At 46.0% G+C, this 17,392-nt stretch overlaps 1 protein-coding gene across 1 annotated transcript in view; it reads right to left on the bottom strand.

The window, feature by feature from the left end:
• Window positions 1-15,235, bottom strand: part of LOC124545750 (dynein axonemal intermediate chain 7-like) — a 90,384-nt gene extending 75,149 nt beyond the window's left edge. Inside the window, exons 1-3 of the mRNA XM_047124693.1 lie at window positions 14,950-15,235; window positions 11,096-11,252; window positions 5,825-5,939 (exon numbers count right to left, since the gene is read on the bottom strand). Coding sequence (XP_046980649.1) covers window positions 5,825-5,939; window positions 11,096-11,252; window positions 14,950-15,235 — 558 coding nt within the window. The remainder of the gene's footprint in view (window positions 1-5,824; window positions 5,940-11,095; window positions 11,253-14,949) is intronic.
• Between the last annotated feature and the right edge of the window lie 2,157 nt (window positions 15,236-17,392).

The raw sequence follows: 17,392 nt of genomic DNA, 5'->3' as shown, positions 1-17,392 counted from the left end.
TTGTGGCATAAGGCTTCCGCCCGCCGTGGGGAGGACCCCATGTTGACGTATGCGACAAGGTGGGGAGCCTAATAACAGGCAAGGCTGTGCCACCCGCACCCTGCCATTCAGACCACAGGGAGCTAGGAAATGCCTGAAAACCTGCTCCAGGGTGCACGCCAACATGCGGTGTATGCGCCCGCAGAGAGACAGGAGGGGCCGAAGGGTCAACCTCCATCGGGCCGGGGCACCCGACGGGCGAAGACAACATACGGTCCAGAGCGGGCAAGAGTTCCATGTCGGAGGACAACTGGTCACCGGAAGTGATCAGCAGTGCGTGACACAGGGAGGCACCCAGCAGTTGTAGCGACGCGTCCACTGCAAGCGTCGCCGGCGGGAGAACAGGCGGCGGCGGCGGCGGTGGTGCGCCGCCATGGGGCAAAATGGAAGGCAGCGTCGGTAACACCTGGGGCTAAGGTGAGCCAGTAGATGGGTCCCCAGGGCGCTGACCGGACGGCACCATCGCTGAAAGCAGACGGGGAGCGGCAGATGCCGTGCGACGACAGAGGCGCAGCTGATTGAGATGCCGTCGCACCTCACCAGAGGCCCCCAAAACCAGATACATAGCACGGCCGAGGCAGCGAAGAATGCGCCCTTTGACCCAACGCTGTGAACCTTGATAGTGACGGTAGTAGACAACGTCGCCTGGGGCAAAAGCAGGTGTCTGCCGCTGCACAGGAACCTGATGCGGCGGATGTAGCAAAGACATCAAGGTGCGATGAGGGTGACCGTGAAGCAACTCAGCCAGCGAGCGGCCATCTCGGGGCTGAGAGTGATACGACGACAAAAAGAGCAATAACGCGTCCTCCCGAGAATGCGACTCTTTCAACTTCAACATCTGTGACTTGAAAGTCCTGACAAATCGTTCAGCGGCACCATTTGACTGTGGCGAAAACGGCACGGACGTCAGATGTTGAATACCATTGGCCTTGCAGAATGACTGAAATTCTGCGGATTTGAATTGTGGGCCATTGTCGGAAACAATAGTCTGTGGAAGACCTTCAATGCAAAAGATAGCAGATAATGCTTGGTGGCAGATGACGTCGTGGAAGACATCCGGACAACAAAAGGAAAATTACTGAAGGAATCTACCACAACCACCATCGAGCATTCCAGAATGGACCAGCAAAATCGATGTGTAAGCATTGCCAAGGGGAAGTGGCTTTTGGCCATGCAAAAAATTTCCGCAGCGGTGCTGATTCTTGTTCGGCACACACCACGCAAGAAGAGCACATATGCGTAATCACGGCATCAATTCCGAACCAAGTACAGTGCTGACAAGCAAGTTGTTTCGTTCTCACTATACCCCAATGTCCTTGGTGGAGAAGCTGTAAGACAGAGGACTGTAACGAACGTGGTACCACGACCCTGGACTGATCATTATCAGAATGCAACAGCAAAACACCACGTCATACAAAAAGTCTCTCCTGGTGAGCATAAAATCGGCGAACCAACGGATCTCCGATCCGTGACTTTGACAAGGGCCATTGCGTAGCAATAAAATGCAGAATGGTAGCAAGCACAGGGTCAGCAGCTGTGGCTGTAGCTACATGATGAAAATCAATCGGAAACGATTCGACCACGTCATCGGTTTCCGAATCAATGAACATGCAAGCAAGTTCGGAGGAATCGAATGCTCTATCCTCAGCAACAGGCAAACGGGACAACGCATCGGCATTTCCATGCTTAGCAGTGGACCGATACAAGATATCGTAGCGGTACTGCGAGAGGGAAAGAGACCAGCGAAAGAATTTCTGTGCTGTACGTGGAGGTACAGGCTTGGTCGGATGAAAAAGCGATGTCAAAGGTCTGTGGTCTATGATGATGGTAAAGTGACGACCAAACAAGAAATCATGAAACTTTGTAACACCAAATACGAGAGCCAATGATTCTTTCTCGATCTGTGAATAATCTCGTTGCGCAGATGAGAGCAATTTGGACGCAAAGGCGATTGTGCGATCCATCTTTGTGTGCAAGCACAGCACCGATCCCGAAATCCAATGCATCCACAATCAACAATAGGGGCTTCCGGGGATTGAATGGCGTAAGGCAAGTATTGGAAAGCAACGCTGATTTCAACTGGCGAAAGGCGCGTTCGCATTCCATCATCCAGTCGAACGGAACACCTTTACGGCGTAAGCGATAAAGTGGAGCTGAAATGGAAGAGGCATGGGGAACATAGCGATGATAATAGTTAATTTTGCCCAGCACACTCTGTACCTGCTTCAAATTCTGCGGTGAAGGCAAGTCTTGTATGGCACGGAGGTGCTCTGGACTGGGATGTATGCCTTGGGCATTGACTACATGTCCCAGGTAGGGTTAGTCACGAGCAAAAAACACACATTTGTCCTTCCACAAGTGAAGACCATTTTGTTGCAAGACCTGAAATAATGTTCTGAGATTGGCTAAATGTTCTTCTTCCGTCTTTCCGGAGATCACAATATCGTCCAGATAGTTTGCTGCAGTAGGGACCGATGCACAAACAGTTTGTAGATACTGCTGAAACAATGCAGGGGTGGATGCACACCCGAATGGCACTCGTTTGAATCGATACAAACCAAGATGCGTGTTAATCACCAAAACGCACTGGGATTCTTCGTCCACCGGTATTTGCAAGTATGCATCTGCTAGGTCCAACTTCGAAAAATATTTACCCAGGCACAGTTTGTCAAAAAGATCTTCCGGGCGGGGAAAAGGAAAAGTTGCAGTCACTAGTTGTGGATTCACTGTTGCCTTGAAGTCCACACAAAGTCTCAATTTTCCGGAAGGTTTTGGCAAAATTACTAAGGGCGATGCCCAGAGAGAAGCCTGCACACGTTCAATTACACCTTGTGATTCCAAATCGTGTAATGTTTTTGTGACCTCATCACGCAATGCGTGGGGAACATTGTGCGCTCTGAAAAATTTCAGTTGCGCGTTTACTTTCAGTTCCAAATGTGCTTTATAGTTCTTAGCGCAACCAAGGCCCGGTGCAAAAATGTCTGCAAATTCTTCACATAGACGAGAAACACTGTCTGAAGGCACAGTCTGGTTCACTGATAGGACCTGATTTACTATAGACAAGTTAAACAGCTGAAATAAATTGAAACCAAACAAGTTCACTGCAGAAGAAGAACGAAGGACGTAAAATGACACAAGTTTTGTTTGTCCGTTGTATGTTGTAAGAAGGCTGCACTGTCCTAACACAGGGATCTCTTGACCTAAATAGGTACTTAACTTAACATTTGCGGCACGCAACAGAGGTGTGCCCAGCAGTTTGTAAGTGTCTTGATTGATCAGTGAAACTGCAGCCCCGGTATCGAGCTGGAATGGTATCACTTTGCCGTTAATGTCCAAGTCCACAAAAGTTTATTGCCCTGCTGACGACAAGAGTGACTGTCTCGTGCAACGTGAACTGACACTGGTACAAAATCACTTGCGACTTGACGGGAGTTCCGGCAATGTCGACACACACTATTTGTGGGACGAACACAGTAACTGTTAGAGAGAGCGGCACTGGGTGGAGTGGAATGAACTATATGAATTTCCATGTGTGAAGTGTCACGAGCCTGAGTATCCTTGGTTCGATGCTGATTCCAGCATGAAGCAAAGGGCCTGGAATGGTTTTGAGCTTCCGTTCTGAGCTTTTTCTGGCAAACACTTTGAACATGTATTTTTTATTACAGTAAAAGCAAATAGCTTGCCGTGACAGGCAATTCTCACGCGAATGTCTAGTAGCACACCGCGGGCATGATTTTAGCACTGCATTTGCTTGCCGGCGCGGTACACATGGCTGAGAGCCTGGCGGCAGCGGCGCGGCCGGGCGCGAGGACTGTTTACTGTTCCGTGCAGCTCGCCCAGCGGGTCGGTTAACCTGACACATGGGTGGCGAAGTTTCAAATGATTCCTGAGCAAAGTCAAGTGTGTCCTGCCGATTCAATATGTCCATCACTTGTTGAAGGGAGGGATTGACTAGTTTCAAAATCTGTTCCCTTATACGAACATCAGAAACGTTCTGTGCAATTGCATCACGTACCATAGTATCTGAATAAGGGAGTCCACATTGACACTCAAAAGCACAATCCCTAGTAAGGCCTTGCAAGGTTGCAACCCACTCCCTATTAGTCTGACCTGCCGTACGTTTTGTATGAAAGAAGGTATACCGTTTGGCAACTACATTGACTGATTCTTTGAAATATGCATCTAATGCAGACAAAATTTCGTCGTAGGACAGAGTTGCTATGTCGCGTCGAGGAAATAATTTGACTATCACACGGTACGTGTGCACCCCTACAGAGGACAACAAAAAAGGCTGCCGCTCGCTACCTTGAATTCTGTACGCGGCGAGATGGAATCCAAGTTGGTGTGACCACTGTGTCCAGCTTTCCAGTGCAGCATCAAAAGGACGAAAAGGTGGTGCAACTGCGTGTTGTGGCTGCATTAGCAGTGGGGCGGCGGCTGCCGCATCGTTTTGCATTGCACGTTGACCTTGGATGAGCTGTCCCAGGGCATCCAGTAAGGCCTGCGTATGCTGATTCTGTAAGCGATAAAATTCGGACAGTACATCTGGAGATGTCGGCGAAGCCATTACACAAGTAAATCAGGGCAGTATAGTTACGAATGCAGTATTGTATCATCGCCAATGTTGTGTGATGGCAGGAGAGCCAACACCGGGTTACTAGAGGAAGCCGAAAGGCATGCGTTTTAGCTCACGCAGGCTGGCGTGAGGTCTGGAACAGGTCAAGGAAATTAGAATTTAGAAAAACGGACGTAGCTGGTGGAATACTTAAATTTAATCCATTAAAGATGAGCGTCGCTCTTGACTGTACATTATTGACAATATCAATAGCAACTGAACATGGCACCTTGCTAGGTCGTAGCAAATGACGTAGCTGAAGGCTATGCTAACTATCGTCTCGGCAAATGAGGGCGTATTTTGTCAGTGAACCATCGCTAGCAAAGTCAGTTGTACAACTGGGGCGAGTGCTAGGAAGTCTCTCTATACCTGTCATGTGGCGGCACTCGGTCTGCAATCACTGATAGTGGCGACACGCGGGTCCGACGTATACTAACGGACCGCGGCCGATTTAAAAGCTACCACCTAGCAAGTGTGGTGTCTGGCGGTGACACCACATAAATGAAATACATTTATTTGCCACATACTAAAATTAAAGATGTTGATACAGCACGGACAAGTTTTGCACCAAGAAGAGCAATGAAACTAAACATATTGAATATATTACACAAGGAGACTACTTTCTCAGAAAGTACAAGGTAGTACTAAATGGAGTTCAGTAAATAAAGCCTGAGAGAGTCGAGTAACACAGCAGAGTTGTGTCATAAGCATGATCATGTAAGCTCCAAAGAGGTAGAAGTATTTTAGTATCAAAGGTGTCATTGTCTAAGCAGTTGGGCAGCTAACAGAGATTCTCATGCAGGCAGCAAGGGAGTAATTGCTAAGGGCTCTGAAATATATCTTTAGAGAATCACTAAAGCCAGTGGTAAGGTCTATGTCATGAACTTAGTTCACCTTGTATTCCTCTACTGTTGTTTATGGTGTGATGATACCTCCAGCAACTGGGTTTTCCATTAGCTCCTTGTCTAAACTCATGTCCAGAGGTACTGAAGAAATCAAAGTAGGAGTGAAGGGAATATGTAGTGAACTGGCACAGATAGCAGCAGATAAGAAAATTGATTCATAATCTAAGATAAATCAGTGCTCACCTTCAGCAACATGATTCCACACATAACTTGCCAAACATGTGCTAGGGACCTACACAATATTATAAAGTTATTATTACTGTACCTGCTTATCTTCATTAAACTTCGTGTCATGACAGTCTTCAGTTGACCAGAAACCTTTCTCACCATCCCACCTGACCACAGTTGGTGGTTCAAACCAAAGAACATTATCAGGTAGCCTGCAACATTGATAGAATTATATGGATTTCACCAACTGAATAAAACAATAGTCAACAAAGCATCAGAGACAGGAAAGATAAGGTTGTAAGAGAAATTATGTCACTAAACAAAGGATAAGGTGATCCTGTAAGTATGTGTGCCACCTCGGATTCTGGACTCCTTGTGGGTCAGTGTTCTGTTTTCATTACTGCTGGCACAGCAGTGTCCTTGTATCACATGTTCAAGTGCAGTAAGCATATATTTATTATTGTGCAGTCTTTTCTGGTTTGTGCACTGCCACAGTCACACTGTAGTTGCGTGTAGAAGCTCATATTAACCGAAAAATATCATGAGACAATTGGCCAAGATCAGTGGTGGGTCCAGAATTTGTAATTTGAGAGTGCTAAAGTTTTATAGGTGTTTAGTGCTCCAGATGCCTAAACTGTAGTTGTTTAGTGCTGCAGCTACCTAAGTACTGCATGACAACAGCAACAAAATGTGGTATGTGTGGTCATGGTGCTATTTAGGTATGTACAACTTGTGTATCTGGACAGGGCAACAAAATTACAGGGGCAGCAAACTTTTGGCATCAAAAAATTATTTTTTAAGTATATGTTTAATGTGCATTGCATCAACACTCAGGTGTTCAACAATTTATTGCCAAAGTGTTGACAAATATTTCTATCTGTCATTGAATTTGTATTTTATTGTTAGTCCATTTGTATAAAATCTCCTGTGTACAAGCCTACAGGCTATGGCATGAGATAGCTCTTGACCTAATAATGTAGCCTATGAGGTCATGCCTATGGGGCGTTGTTCAGGTTTTCATACATTCATTGTTATGATGGCACCATACACATCACAACATTATTCCATGTGGTTCTCAAGTTAAAATTAAGGTATGTAGTTCAGAATTTGGAATCAGTTCAACCTCCTTCAGTTGCTGAGAATCAGAAAAGGAAATGTCAGATTAAACACAAGAGATTCTTTGATGAGTCATTTGACTCAGAAGAAGCGCCCCAGTGCCCTGAAGAAGAAAGAGGATCAGACTTTGTTGATATCTGGAGAAGAATGAAAAAGTCATATTCTAGGATAATACAAACTCCTCAAGATGTGTTACAGAAGAGAGTTAATGTCTACAGAATATATAACTTAATGTTTTAATTTCTCTCAAACATCACTGAACTAGAAGGTGTTCAGATTTATGATGCTGCAAATAAACTTAGCGTTAGAACAACTTTGGTGAAGAATGTATACATTTTAAAAGCTATCTGACATCTGAAGAAAGTAGATGGTGACAAGTTGTCCTCTCTTCTGTTTCTCTGTAGAATATTGTTTAAAAAAATGGCAATATCTATCCAAATGTGTACACAGCACTCAAGATTTATAACTTTTCTCCAGAGCAACAAACTGTTGCCCTGAAAGGTCCTTTTCTTTTTTAAAATTGATTAAGAACTACCTACAGGCATTGAGAACAACTGGTGAATCTCATAGTACTAGCCTCAGAATCAGGCATGACAGTCAGTCTGGATCTTGAGGAAATGAAATATGAATTCACAAATACAAAAGTGAGAAGGAAGTTAAAAGTAAGTTCACTAAATTCTGGAAAAGTTCAAGTAATTGGTATTGTATCGTATACTTTAGACTGACTAAATTTCACATTTAACTGACATAATTTTGGTGTACAGTATTAAACTGTAGTGATTTTCTTTTTGTTCTTACCATATATTGTGCCCAAATATACTGTTTCGGTAGCAATTTTTCAGCAATGGGGACTACTGAATTGTAGTAGTATTTTATTATTTTTGAATATTTAACTTACATATGTGCTTTGTGTTACATCTTATTTAAATACTTCAATAAAGTTTAAAACTAAAGTTAATGATTAGGCAGCTTTATCATTGGTATTCCACAAATAAATAGCAATATTTAAGTTTAGGAAGGGGGATGTAAAATAAATTATTGCACAGGGGTGTAACATACTAAAAATATGGCCCTGGCACAGAAAGCTAATGCTTACAAAAGATTTTATGCCTGATGATGCTAAGCTCACTTTGATATAGCTTCAAAGACATCATTTCCGAGAGCATCAAGGGAGCTGTCAAATACTGTCAAGTAATGGTTTGGGTAAAAGATGACCACTGTTTTCCTGCTACCTCCAAATCTCCAAAATATAGTATTCTTCAAAGAAGTGCATCTCAAGGATATTGCACTGACAGTAGAACAGGGAGTGAACTGGACCAACCAGCTAATCTTCAGTGCAGCACTATAGCTCAAGGCAAGTGCTCACATTTATATGTAGCTGTTGCGCCCCTCCTCACTGTTTAAGCAAAAATGGAAGACAATGCAATGCGTAGCTACTGCTGTGTAGCTGAGCATTTGTGTGTCCATATTTGCATTTGAGTTCACCAGTATATAAAAACTAGAAGAAAAGTGGAAAATCAAATATTATGATCTTTTAATTGCAGCTATACACAATCCATTTTTCATCAGCAGGTGACTGGTTGCCTGTACCCTGTTTTTATATGGTTTCCACACTGGATTTTTTCATTTGTCATAATATGTTAACTGTTCCACTGTAACTCTGTGGGAGAACTGATATTACAGGGTGTGGACAAAAATACCATAAACATAACACATTACCATGCCGAAAATGATGCAGGAAAACTGTAAGCATTCAAAGCAGTTTCCAGTCATTTCAGAAAGGCCCTGTATGGTTGTCAAGGGAATATTGTACCATTCTTCCAGCAAAATGATGGCAAGTTCTGGTAATGATGATGGAGTGGTTAGCTATCATGCATCTTCCTCTCCAAAATAGACCGCAAAGGCTCAATAGTACTGAGCTCTGGCGACTGTGGTGGCCAACAAAGATGCAACAGTTCACCCTGCCACTCATGAAATGAGTCCTGGATGATGCAAGTTGTGTGAACAGTGGTCCTGTTACCTTGGAACATAGCATTACCATTGGGGAACATACTCTCCTGGAAATGGAAAAAAGAACACATTGACACCGATGTGTCAGACCCACCATACTTGCTCCGGACACTGCGAGAGGGCTGTACAAGCAATGATCACACGCACGGCACAGCATTTGTGCACCGCCGCCGTCAGTGTCAGCCAGTTTGCCGTGGCATACGGAGCTCCATCGCAGTCTTTAACACTGGTAGCATGCCACGACAGCGTGGACGTGAACCGTATGTGCAGTTGACGGACTTTGAGCGAGGGCGTATAGTGGGCATGCGGGAGGCCGGGTGGACGTACCGCCGAATTGCTCAACACGTGGGGCGTGAGGTCTCCACAGTACATCGATGTTGTCGCCAGTGGTCGGCGGAAGGTGCACGTGCCCGTCGACCTGGGACCGGACCGCAGCGACGCACGGATGCACGCCAAGACCGTAGGATCCTATGCAGTGCCGTAGGGGACCGCACCGCCACTTCCCAGCAAATTAGGGACACTGTTGCTCCTGGGGTATCGGCGAGGACCATTCGCAACCGTCTCCATGAAGCTGGGCTACGGTCCCGCATACTGTTAGGCCGTCTTCCGCTCACGCCCCAACATCGTGCAGCCCGCCTCCAGTGGCGTCGCGACAGGCGTGAATGGAGGGACGAATGGAGACGTGTCGTCTTCAGCGATGACAGTCGCTTCTGCCTCGGTGCCAATGATGGTCGTATGCGTGTTTGGTGCCGTGCAGGTGAGCGCCACAATCAGGACTGCATACGACCGAGGCACACAGGGCCAACACCCGGCATCATGGTGTGGGGAGCGATCTCCTACACTGGCCGTACACCACTGGTGATCGTCGAGGGGACACTGAATAGTGCACGGTACATCCAAACCGTCATCGAACCCATCGTTCTACCATTCCTAGACCGGCAAGGGAACTTGCTGTTCCAACAGGACAATGCACGTCCGCATGTATCCCGTGCCACCCAACGTGCTCTAGAAGGTGTAAGTCAACTACCCTGGCCAGCAAGATCTCCGGATCTGTCCCCCATTGAGCATGTTTGGGACTGGATGAAGCGTCGTCTCACACGGTCTGCACGTCCAGCACGAACGCTGGTCCAACTGAGGCGCCAGGTGGAAATGGCATGGCAAGCCGTTCCACAGGACTACATCCAGCATCTCTACGATCGTCTCCATGGGAGAATAGCAGCCTGCATTGCTGCGAAAGGTGGATATACACTGTACTAGTGCCGACATTGTGCATGCTCTGTTGCCTGTGTCTATGTGCCTGTGGTTCTGTCAGTGTGATCATGTGATGTATCTGACCCCAGGAATGTGTCAATAAAGTTTCCCCTTCCTGGGACAATGAATTCACGGTGTTCTTATTTCAATTTCCAGGAGTGTATATTGTACCATGAGATAGACTTGATCAGTCAAAATGGTCACATAATCCTCAACAGGATAACCATGTGCAGGATAACCATGCGGTCCATGAAATACCATGATATGGCTGCCCAAATTATCCCAAAATCCCCGCTGTATTTCACTCTTGGGTTGTAAATTTGGTCAAAAGTTCAAAACAAGACTTATATGAACAGTCTCCTGTTGTGAGCATTTGCGCCACTGATGAGTTGAATTCCAGTTTGCCGTGCAGTTCCTTGTTTATGATGCCCACTTTATGTTGTTATGGTGCTGACAGAGTTTGCAAGTGTGACATTAGGTTCTGCTGTGACTTTTGCATCTGTCATCCTCTTTTTTTTTTTATCATAGTTCCTTTCAATGACTGTCCATCACAATACTCAGTACACACTTTCACCTACATTGTGACTTAGCAAATGATGTTTTTCTGCTTTGCTTGCATGTGGTGTAAATCTTCGATATGGTGCCTTTTGAAATACCAGCCACTTCAACTCCCTTGGTTAAGAAGTACTCACTATTGAACACCAATAATTTGCCCATGTTTGATTTCACTTAACTCCAATATAATGCACTCAAAACCATACAGAACCATGTTCTGATCATGACTGAGACTCACAATGTATTGAAGACATTGTGGTTCAAGATCAAATACATCAGCACACTCTGCAGGCTTCATTAGCATCTCCGTTTATGTTCAAGTGTGCATTTGTTGCAATGTTTTCAAACTTTTGTCCAACCCCTGTATATCTGATACTGAATAGACAAATAAAGCTTTCTCTAGTCATAACTGAAAATGGACAGCTCCACATCTTACTCTATACTTATGAGAGCAAGTTCATTCAACTCTTGCTCTTGCTTTCTGAGCTCAGCTTCAATATCTTCTGGAAGTCGCTTCTGCCCTGGTTCTGGTGGTGGTGGTGGTTGGTACCTAGCCCAAAAGTCCACTGGTTGTAGCTGTGCTGGTAAGGGCACTGTGACAATATTTAAAACAATGTTAGCTCATAACATGTCAATTAAGACTGTTAAGATCTGATTATATTTGAAATAAAGCAACATTGTTATTACAAAAGATGCTGTCCACTCAAAAGTTCTCCATGTTATTCATAAATATAACAGAAATCATTAAATGAGTAGGAAGTAATAAACAACACACACAGAAAAATAATTTCTATGCTTCAAATTACTTGCTAGTAGTAGACATACACTGGAACAACAGACGACAAACACAGCAGGAAAACATCAGACCAATTTACAATGAAATGTTAACAAAAGACAAGATTTGAAAACCTGGAATGGCAGTGGCAAAGAAGGAAGCTGACATGTCATAACAAATTTATACATTCATTCAGTCATTCTCTCACTCAATTGGGAGACCACTTGTCAAAGAAAGGCAAAGGTTCTATGTTGGAGTTCTGGTACAGCACACTGTTTTCATTTGCCAGGAAGTTTCATATCAGCACACAGTCCATTGCAGAGAAGATATACATGTTCAACATGGTTAAGACAATTATATATCACAAAGAAAAAAAAAAAAAAAAAAAAAACATGAATCATAATAAACCAGATAACGTATAAGAAACAACTTTAAGTAGATAGAAAAATACACTAGACACTCTGCAAGCAGGTAGCATATTGAAGTGAAAAGCACAAAACCACATGAATCTAAAAGAAAAAAAAAAGAAAAAAGAAAACGCTGTACGCACTGCAGTCAAATAACACTCTGAATAGTACTCAGCCATTGGAGGGCTCCTCTGGAGACATTGTGGATGCCTTCAGTTCCTTCTCCTTTGAAACCATAAATTACACAGTTTATAATATGATCCATAATTTGAAGTCCGCCATGCTCACAGAAAGGGTCACCTGCAAGATACCAATTTATTATTAAGCTTTCACAGCAACCCGCTCCAGTATTTATTCTGTTTAGTCTTGTCCGGAGTCTTCTTGGAAGGTCAAAACCAGAAACTTATATGCTTACATAGGGAATCCATTTTGTGTGATGTTTCTTCACCAGTGTTTCTGCTAGTCCCTTTCTTCCTCAAAAACTTCTAGTCTATGGATGGTTTTCCAGAGATGCATCCTCAACTTCAGTTGATTGTTTGTGTGGAAATGATGATGAACAGGGAGATCACATTTGTTTGATATCTTCTTCCACTCCTTTTTTATTGCAGAGTGAAAATACATTCTGGAAACAATCCCCTCTAGGCTGTGGATAATCCATTTCTATGCAATATTCTTTCTTTCAAGAGAGCTAGCCCAACAGTGTATGCACAGAACTTCTGTGAAGTTTGAAATGCAGATTATACTTAATGATGAAAATAAAGCTGTGAGAGCATGTTGTGAGATGTGCTTGGATGGATCTGTTGGTAGATTACTTGCATATGAAAGACAAAGCTCCCAGGTCTGTGTCCTGGCCCAACATACAGCTTTAACCTGCCAGGAAGTTTAAAAATTAGTTATACATTTTAGGAACTGCAAACTGTTCACATCTTTGTCAGAACATTATGAATATGCTGCATATCCTCAATTCATTATAAGGCAGCATACATATGTGACAAGCATAATTTTGGAATTAGTAAAAACAACTGCTCAGTATACAGAGGTGGCATTAAACACATGAATAATAATTAGCACGCAGTACTTCAGTTTGTAACTTGTGTTGTGCCACAGAGCACACAGACACAACATTAATATTATCCCTGCACTGTGGTCTGACTAAGGTGTGGGTTGTGGTAGTGAAGTGGGTTAAATGAACAAGAAAAGGGTGATAGTAAGAAACAGATTAAGGTAAGAGATGGGTAAGAATTGGAAAAAGCAGAGACAGCTGGATATTGAGAACCTAGGTAAACTTGTGTATCCATCTCCCAACTGCCAAACTGCCACTCTTATATCACTGCATGGAACGAGCTAATACTTCTACTTGTGCCATGTGAAACTTTCTTTTGTGCTGTGTTGTTGTACTGTTGTCCTGCTTTCTCTCCTTGTCCTTGATCTTGCTCCTCAGTTCCCTTTGCTCCTTTCTTATCATAACAACTTCTTTATTTACTGCACTAACACCATCCAATACAAATTCTCACAACAGTGAAGCCATTGTACCAGGGCAGAGTAGCTTCCATGGTACTGGAGAGTCTTCTGCACCCAACTGTGCCCCTACCAGCTGGGGCCCCAGCAACTGTACCTGCCTACACTATGCAACTGAATTCACATGTCAAGACTGAATTCTCTTCTTGCACTCCTGCTGCTTGTAAAACGTGTGGTTTTGTCCCTAATAACCAGATTAGTACAGCTACTGTGTGCCAGTCTCCTAGTGCCTACAATCCCAATTTGGCACCACTCTACACTGCTACACCATCTGCACCACCAAGTAGTGTGTTTGCTGCACCGACAGTTCCTCAGTACCTCGCGCCTAGCAGATTCCCAAAACTACCAGCCCTACAAACAGAGAACCCTAAGACATGGTTTGCATTAGTGAATAAAATGTTGGGCGTCCTAGATGACGGAGCCCAATTTGTGTGCCTTCTTAGTCACCTGCACGATCACATGGATCTTATTAGTGACCTGCTGCTTTCGCCTCCCGTGCAGAATAAGTACGTATTTGCTAAAACTTGTATCGTTGAACGCTTATCCCGTCCTCCTGCTGAGCTGATCCAATGCATTATCCATGAGGAACACATCGATGACCGTACCCCGTCACAGCTGTGGCGCCACTTGTGGACACAGAATTTCTACCAGACGTCGCACTTTGGACAATTTGGCTACTTAAACTTCCTTCTGAGCTACAACTGCAGCTATTGTCCCATGTCTCTGAGCCCCTCGAAGCATGCCTGTTCATTGCCGACCGTGCCTATAGCATCATTCAACACCGGTGCCTCCAGCATTTGAGTCTGGCATCCACCGCCCCCACGCATTATGCAGTAACAGAAGCCAAGCGTACCTGCGGCCATGGCAAGACATGCGCCTCGCTGTCAGTGTAAGCAACGGCCCTGCCACCCCGTGGTCACCTGACTGCACTACCTACTTTTACGTTGCCGCCCCAGAGGTCATCGGAGACGGTCGAGCGAGCACCTGAGTACACTCTGGCTGGCGCAGCTGGCCGCCTCACCGTCCAGCCATGCTCCTGCACCGCAAGCTGGCTCTCCTTATTGCTGGTTCCACACTAACTTTGGTGATGTGGCTCACAGCTGCAAACCCCTGTGCACTTTCACAAATGCTTATGGCGGGCACGTCTAGGCGCCACGTCCCACCGCGCTGCCTCACGGCACCTACCGGCATCCGCCGCCTGCTGCACTGTCATCTGCTTCGCGCCTATTTGTCGAGGACACCAACACCAAACTTCATTTTCTAGTGGACACTGGAGCCGACATTATTGTTATCCCGCCCTCCCTTGCCCCTAACGTAGATCCCTTATCTGCACCGCCACTGATGGCTGCTAACAATTCCCCGATTCTGGTGCTAGGTTCCTCACATCTCCCGCTTAAATTTGCCCGAGATCAGGTTTTCCCCTGGACATTTTAGGTCACAGAAGTTGATGCGCCTGTACTGGGCCTCGATTTTCTTCATCACTATACCCTCTCCCCTAATCTGCAAGTCGGCTGTCCGACTCACGTCTCCGGTTCGAGTGTTCCTGGTGCGTCACAACATTCCCCCCCTCAGCTCGAAGTTTCTACTGACTGTTCACACTCTGTCCTTTCAGAGTGTATGTCACTTGCTGCAAACCTTTCTTCTGCTCTCTCAGCTTTCTTGTGCAAGCGTTCAGACATCGATGCATTGCGCACTCAGAATGTTGACCTGCATGTTCGCATTTATGAAGTCTATGCACAACTGTTGCAGACACAACAGCAGCTTCTGCAACTCCGCACACCGACTCTTGCAATCGTGGACATGTCTCCTCAGCCTGGTCATTGTTCTGCAGCTGTGACCTCGTTAACAGTTCGGCCAGCCTCTGCCCCTCCCCCATCTGCCCCTACCCCCTCTGCCCCTCCCCCATCTGCCCCTACCCCTCTGCCCCTACCCCCTCTGCCCCTCCCCCATCTGCCCCTACCCCTCTGCCCCTCCCCCATCTGCCCCTACCCCTCCTGCCCCTACCCCCCTGCCACTACCCCCCCCTTCCCCTACCACTCCTGTCCCTACCCCTCCCTGCCCATACCCCTCCTGCCACTACCCCCCCTGCCCCTACCCCCCCTGCCACTGCCCCTCTGCTTCTCCCACGTTTTTGCATGCAATTGCCAATGGCACGTGCTACAGAATAAACACGACTGAAGGACCCCCTGTGCGACATGAGGCGCGCTGCCTAAATGCGCAGAAACTTTGCCGTGCCAGAGACATTGTTAAATATCTTTTGGATTCCAACATTCTCCGACAATCTGAGAGTAACTGGTCGCTGCCAATCCATCTCGTGCCGAAGAAGGACGGTACTTTCCACCTCTGTGATGACTACCGTGCTCTTAACGCATCACTGCCATTGATAACTACCCTATCCCCCACATTCAAGATTTTATTCAGATGTTGCATGGTTCCCAGATCTTCTCCATTCTCGATTGTAGCAAAGCATATCATCAGATTCCCATGTTCCCCGACGACATCCCCAAGACAGCCATAATCACTCCATTTGGCTTCTTCGAGTACTGTTCCATGCCATATGGTCTCAAAAACGCCACACAGACATGGCAATGTTTCATTGACTCACTGTTGTTTGACCTCCCTTTCGCCTATGCCTACTTAGACGATATACTGATTTTCTCTCCCTCACCTGAGGAACACACTCTCCATCTATCCAGAGTGCTTGCACTGCTCGCTGCTAATGGAGTGGAGATCAACCACGAGAAGTCTCAGCTTGGCAGTCCTGAGGTCACCTTCTTAGGTCACACAGTCACAGCCGAGGGCGTCCGCCCTACCACCTCTCGGGTTGAATTCATACTTAGCCTCCCTCCCCCAGAGGACTTCGTGAACTTTGCATGGCATGGTGAACTTCTACAGGCGCCACCTGCCCCATGCTGCATCTATCCAGATCCCTCTGACCGACGATCTGGTGGGTAAGGATACTAAAGGCAAACACAAACTCGTTTGGACACTGGAGATGGCCGATTCATTCAAAAATCTCAAAACTGCCCTCTCTTAAGCTCTCACACTTGCTCACCCTGCTCCTGGCACACCCATTTCTATTACAGCTGATGCGAGCGACACTGCAATTGGCGCGGTCCTTCAGCAACATGTATTGGATACCCCCCAACCCCTCCATTTCTTCTCCTAGCAATTAACCAAATCCCAGTCCAAATGGTCCGCCTTTGACCGTGAACTCCTCGCCCTGTACAAGGCAGTCAAATATTTCAGAGCCGATGTCGAGGGTTGCCCATTCATGATGTATACAGATCACAAACCCTTGGCAGGTGCAATCCGTAACCCCTCACACGATCTCCCCCACGACGCTTCTGCCATATGGATTTCATATCCCAATATTCCACTGATGCACAATATATCCGAGGCGCTGACAATGTAGTCGCTGACTACCTGTCTCACATCAACATCATCACTACCCCACTTAACCTTACTGACCTGGCCCACCGGCAAACCAAAGACCCCAATATTCGTGCCTTGCAACAAGACACAGCCTCTTCCCTCCAACTGGAACAATGTGCATTCCCTGGCACCACAGAACCGGTTTGGTAGCCCCTTCCCTCTCGTACCTGCAGCTCTCCACAGCTCTGTTTTTGATGCATTCCACAACCTAGCTCACCCAGGCATCAAAGCCTCCACCAGACTGGTCATGGAAAGGTACATCTCGCCTGGTGTTAAACATGATTGTAGGATGTGGGCTCGCACCTGCGTACCATGTCAGAGCTGAAGTGGGCCGCCATGGACTTCCTCTGCCAGGCACTTTCGACACCTACGACATGCCCATATTGATATCGTAGGTACCCTCCCTCCCTCCAAGGGCTTTCGATATATCCTGTATGTTATTGATAGGGTCACTAGATGGGTCGAGGCAGTCCCTTTGGAAGATACTTCAGCTGAGTCTGTAGCTCGGGCCTTCGTTGCCACTTGGATTTCCCGATTCGGAAGCCCTACTTCACTGACCACCGACCGAGGAAGGCAGTTTGAATCACAGCTGTTCGCC

Source organism: Schistocerca americana, chromosome 8 (assembly GCF_021461395.2).
Source record: "Schistocerca americana isolate TAMUIC-IGC-003095 chromosome 8, iqSchAmer2.1, whole genome shotgun sequence".
In the NCBI taxonomy this organism is placed as follows: domain Eukaryota; kingdom Metazoa; phylum Arthropoda; class Insecta; order Orthoptera; family Acrididae; genus Schistocerca; species Schistocerca americana.
Note: the sequence above shows the minus strand (reverse complement) of the source record. Positions and strands in the feature narration are given on the sequence as shown.